Source organism: Microtus ochrogaster, chromosome 5, assembly GCF_000317375.1.
Source record: "Microtus ochrogaster isolate Prairie Vole_2 chromosome 5, MicOch1.0, whole genome shotgun sequence".
NCBI classification, from domain to species: Eukaryota; Metazoa; Chordata; class Mammalia; order Rodentia; family Cricetidae; genus Microtus; species Microtus ochrogaster.
This window is the reverse complement of record NC_022012.1, coordinates 83,383,026-83,388,370: the sequence shown is the minus strand read 5'-3', so window position 1 is coordinate 83,388,370 and position 5,345 is coordinate 83,383,026. Positions and strand designations below refer to the sequence as shown.

The following is a 5,345-nucleotide window of genomic DNA, read 5'->3' as shown; positions in this document are numbered from 1 at the left end:
GAGAAGAGAAGAGAAGAGAAGAAGGAAAGAAATGGGAGATGACTGGGGTCAGGCAGCCACCAGCCATCCAGATACAGAAGTAGAAAAAGGAAGACATACGGAATGAAAGAAAGATTTAAAAACTCTGAGGAGAAGTATAGGTGAAGAGAAACAGGTTAAAATAAGTTATAACAGCTAACGAGACAAGCATAATTTAAGGTGGAACATTCGTATCTAATAAGAAGTCTCCATATCATGATTTAGGAGCGATTTGGCTGCCCAAAAGAAAGTCCGCTATATTCTGCCAGGTTGCTTCCTCAGTAATTCCATCTAGAATCCACTCACGGGAGCTTGAGCACTGCTTCAGATTAGCGGTGGCTACGACATACTCCTGTCCCAGGTACTTGTCATATGTTGTTTTGCCATGGAGCTTGGCCAAACACTCAGTGTTGTCATTGAACAGAAGATTTTTGGTTTTAGACCGGAACAGGCAAAACTCCCCTGGGCACCTCGATCCAGTTCTTCCAAACTGATTCTGTGTCAAAAGAATCAACAGTAGTCAAAAGAGAAGATGGGAAAGTCAAGGGTTCTCATCCCGGGTAAGGAGCAGAGCAGAAAGGCAGCAGTGTTCCTTTCCCTGACTTGCACGACTCTTCCCAAACCTTGCTCCTGGAAGCTCGCCCACTCTGGCCAAGGCCCAGGCTTTGCCTCACTTCTGACCTTGCCTTCCACATCTCCCCTCCTACTAAATCTGTTCTTGCTTCCTATAGAACATCTTGCTGGTGACCAGAGGTCAGATGATGATTTTTTGAGATCTGCCCCAAAAGCTGGTCATCTAGAACATTCTATCATTCCAGCTGTCCAGAGGGGCAACAGGAGAGGGAAAACTCCCATGCTTCTAGGAGCTGGGTCATTGCAGGATACTCAGCCCCCCTTAGCAACAGTCCTTTCTCCATACCCAGGACTGTTGGGCTCAAAAGGCATACCCAGGTCCAGCATGTTGTAATAGGAAAACCAGAGACTAGGACAGGGCACCCCAGAACACAATCAGCCCTAAATCCATGGGTGGGGGGTCCCTACAATTACCACGGCCAGCAGAGTATCAATCCATGGGAAAGCAATAAGGAAGTCCGGTTCAACATGACTCATCAGCCAGTGTTGATCAAACTTGGCAAATCTGACATGGAGTAGTTAACTCCAGGTGTACAATTCGGTGTATTTAAGCACAGTGCAATTTGGAAAATGTTTCCTGGTGTTAATCAACTCCGTCCCATGTATACAATACAACGAAGCTTAAGACATGATTGCATCAAAACTCTTGTAAAATACAAATGACATCTTCCATAAAGATCGGCTTACAGATTAACTGGGGGAGTTGGCTCAAGGCACACAATGCTCCTGATAAGTGTCTCAGGGAGGAAAGTGCAATAGATTGACTGAGATAAACCGAAGAGTCTGGGGTCAGTGTGGCCTGGCCATGCAGATAGCACAGAAGTCACAAGGCGGTTAACCACATCAGTTCCCAGCTCTCTTATACATCTTATACATCTCCTTGAAGGACAATGCGTGATTAACATTCCTGGTTTCCTGGTGCTTATCTGTAAGTACGAGGACCTTGTGTCTCCCACACGTGGAGTGATCCCTGGGATTGCTGCTCTATGGACTTTGTTGTAAGCATTGCCTGTTTGGCCTGCTCGCTAATATAAGTCAGGAAAGGAAAGAGCAGAGAGGAAAGGACAGAATTTCCTCTGGACCATGACACGAGTTCACGTCCAGGACCAAAGAGCCTAACTGATCCTCTAGAAATACTCCCAGCATGGAGCAAATACTATCCCCGTGAATCAAGCAGAGGGGCTAGAAAGAAAGGCTTAAATGAATGAACACCTCCTATAGGAGCTCATTCAGTGAAGGACTTGCTCGAGGACCCTGGTGGCCCTTACCTGTTGGTCAAACAGCACCTGCTGAAGGACTTCCACCTTGTCTGTCCGAGATATCACAGCATGATTTGGGGCTATGGCCAGGTGGCAGTCCTTAGCCTCAGTCACCGGCTTCCGGGTGTCATCAAGACACAGCAGCTCAAAGTCCTCCAGCCTCAAGTTCCTAGCCCACTCTTCAGTACCCTTTCCTGGTGAGACAAAGGTGTCATTAGCCACAGCTAGCTGCTTGGTTAAGGCATCCTTTCTGTATTGGTATGACTCCTTTGAAAGGCATACATAGGCTGTGATGAGCCGCAGGAGACAAAACGAAGCTTGATCCTGCACAAGCTATTTGGCTACAGCTATGGCAAGCATCACCGTCCAGCTATGTAAAACATCTTATTCAGTAACAAAGGGAGTAAAGCTCATACTTGTGGTAACATGGCTGACACTCAAAATCAAGATGCTCGGTTAAAAGAAACCAGCTACAAAAGGCCACAAGTGATTGCATTTATGAGAACAGGCAAAGTCATATTGACAGGAAGCAGATATTAAAGTAGCAAAGATGGTGGTCTGCCAACAAGAGCAAGGGGTTCTTCACGTTGTTCAGATGAGTATTATGGAGTGGGACCATATTGGTCGTTTATCACTCTGAATGTGCCAGACCCTACTAAATTGTACACAGACAATGGGTGGATGTTCAATATTCAAGTTGTATCTCAACCAATCTTTTAAATCATCTTTTAAGTATTTGTGTCTGTGTGTGTTTTTGTGTGTATGCATGTGTGTGTTGTATGTGTGTATACACATATGTGCAGGTGTTCTTGCCTGCGAAGGTAGGTGTGGAGGTGAGAGGTTGATACCTGGCTATCTTCCTCAATCACTTCTTCACTCATTTTGTGAGGTACAGTCTTGAGCTGAACTCAGAGCTCATTGACTGAGCTAGACTGGCTGAGAGCTGGACTGGAGGCATAGGATCCTCATCTGCCTTCTTACATGGGCACTGGGGATCTGAACTCAGGTCCTAGCGCTTGCATGACTTGCGCTTAACCCACTGACATAAATCTTCCCAGCCCCTCCTTTTACAAAAAGAATGCTATCTAGCCATATATTTTCTAGTAGGTTCCAAAAAAGAAAACATGTTGAGTATCCTTTATTCCAAATGTTTAGGACTAGAAATACTTTTGCTTTGGAATTTGTTCAAATTTTAGAACATTTGCTTATACACGATGAAATACCATTGAGGTGGCAATGCAAAAATTCCATTATGTTTCACGAGCAAATTACAGAGGTCACCTGAAGGTGATATTGCACAGAGTTTCCAGAGTGACTGCAATCAGGCTGTGACTCAGCACATGAGGTCAAGTGCAGGATTTCCCACACGGTAGATATGTCAATCTTGAAACAGTTTCCAATTCAAAAGCATTTCCAAACTCGGACTTTCAAATAAAGATAAACTTTTCCCTCTCATTTCAGTACAACATGGAAAAAATAGGGAACTCCATGAGTTTATTGAGTGTGTTTAGTTAATTCCAATAAATATAGCTATTAAGTACCCGAGAACCTCCACATCAGTCTGATCCCTGAATATCACACAGGCTGCCTTAAATTCCAGGCGTAGGTGCAGGCGTGCCTGGGTGTGCACACGCAGGCACATCAACCAAGCTTGCACTTGACTCTCCTTCCTTGGGAAACACCTCGCCGTCCTCCTGGAGTACTCTCTGGAGTCCTCTGGGATTTTCTCTACTTAATACTGATAATTTTGGACTCAGGGGTTTCCTAACCCAAGCATGCTCACCCAGAAACAACAGGCCGGAAGAAGGAAAAAAAAAAGAAGAGGTAGGATTGACAGCTTACTGAACAAATCAGCAAGTCGCCTGCGGAGGCAGAGGTGGGGAGGCTGAGGAGAAGTACCAAATGTCAGGCAAGAGTTGAATACCTAGTTTTGCTTTCCTAATCTAGAGACAAAAGGGGAGGTTCTTGTTCAAATGGTGGCTGGCACACTATCCTTCATAACCTACATGTTCCTGTAGATTTTAACTCACTGACTCTCAAGGAATTTCTGACCAAGCTGAAGGAAGGCCTCTATTTACTTTTTTTTTTCAAAAGGAAATTTGATCTACATATATTCACTTGCTATTACTATCTGTGCTTGTTTCATCAAGTATAGACAGAGTGTGAGTTTCTTCACAGGTGCTACCAGCTACAGCTGGTGGTGTGTGTGAATATGTCTATGTGTATGTGTGTATGTCTGTGAATGTGTATTGTGTGAATCTGTATATGTAGATATACAAATGCATGTCTGTGTGAATGTGTATATGTGTGTATGTGTATGTATGTGCATATGTCCATGAATGTGTACATATCTGTATATGTGTGTGTGTGTGTGTGTGAATTGCTTCAAAATCACTGTGACATCACAGATGTTCCCATGCTGCCTACTATGCTAGAGACTTTAGAATTCACCAATTCATGTCTATAATTCCCAGAACTCAACTTGCCAAGACAGAAAGACTTCCATAAGTTCAAGGTTCATGTGAGGTACATAGTAAGTTCCAGGTTGAGCTATAAAATGAGACCCTAGCTGGGCGGTGGTGGCACACACCTTTAATCCCAGCACTTGGAAAACAGAGGCAGGCAGATCTCTGTGAATTCAAGGCCAGCCTGGTCTACAGAGTGAGTTCCAGGATAGGCTCCAAAGCTACACAGGGAAACCCTGTCTCAAAAAAACAAACAAACAAAACCCCAAAAAGCAAAAACAAAAACCCGAGACCCTGTCTCAAATGAATGAATGAATGAATGAATGAATGAATAAATAGAATCCTTCTAGTCAAAAGTCTGAAAAGAGTTGTGTTATCTGCTCAAATACAAACCCGAAGATGAGAGTGTGCTGTGGTGCTAAAGATTGCTTTGAAAGAGGAAGTGAAACGTCCTCACATACCATCAGTGTTCTGCAAGACAGTGGAGTCCTTCAGAAATGCCACATTTCCTGCTTTCTCAGCCAGGCACCTAAAATATTTCCCAAAATAAATATACCACAAGAGAGAAACCATTAGAATTTTCATAAATATTTGTGGCACACATTCCCAAAACTAAACCATGGAAGTAAACACGCAAAAGTTGGAACTATTTCCAGGAATTTAAAATTTAAGATGGCATCTGCAAGCATCTGTGCATCTTCTCTCCTTCTAAAATGCCAGGGAAACAACGCTGGTGAGATTTTTCTTTTTTAACCCGTAAACTTATAAAAGAGAAACAATGACCAGCTTTGGAATCTGGAAAGACGATGGCCAAGCAGTACTGGCCTAACTGAAGGGACAAAGCTGTGGCATAAGGTGGGACGGTAGCAGCTCAGAGGAAAGTTGACATGCACCACAGGACTCCAGACTCGGCAACTGGAAAGACAAGGCGTCGTTGAAAGCAGCGGAGAACAGGGTGACTGGGTAAAAC

General features: G+C 43.9%; 1 protein-coding gene across 1 annotated transcript in view; it reads right to left on the bottom strand.

Annotated features, from left to right (window-relative positions):
• Positions 1-5,345, bottom strand: part of Ltf (lactotransferrin) — a 27,300-nt gene that overhangs the window by 2,053 nt on the left and 19,902 nt on the right. The window contains exons 14-16 of the mRNA XM_005348009.3: positions 4,837-4,904; positions 1,920-2,104; positions 325-514 (exon numbers count right to left, since the gene is read on the bottom strand). Coding sequence (XP_005348066.1) covers positions 325-514; positions 1,920-2,104; positions 4,837-4,904 — 443 coding nt within the window. The remainder of the gene's footprint in view (positions 1-324; positions 515-1,919; positions 2,105-4,836; positions 4,905-5,345) is intronic.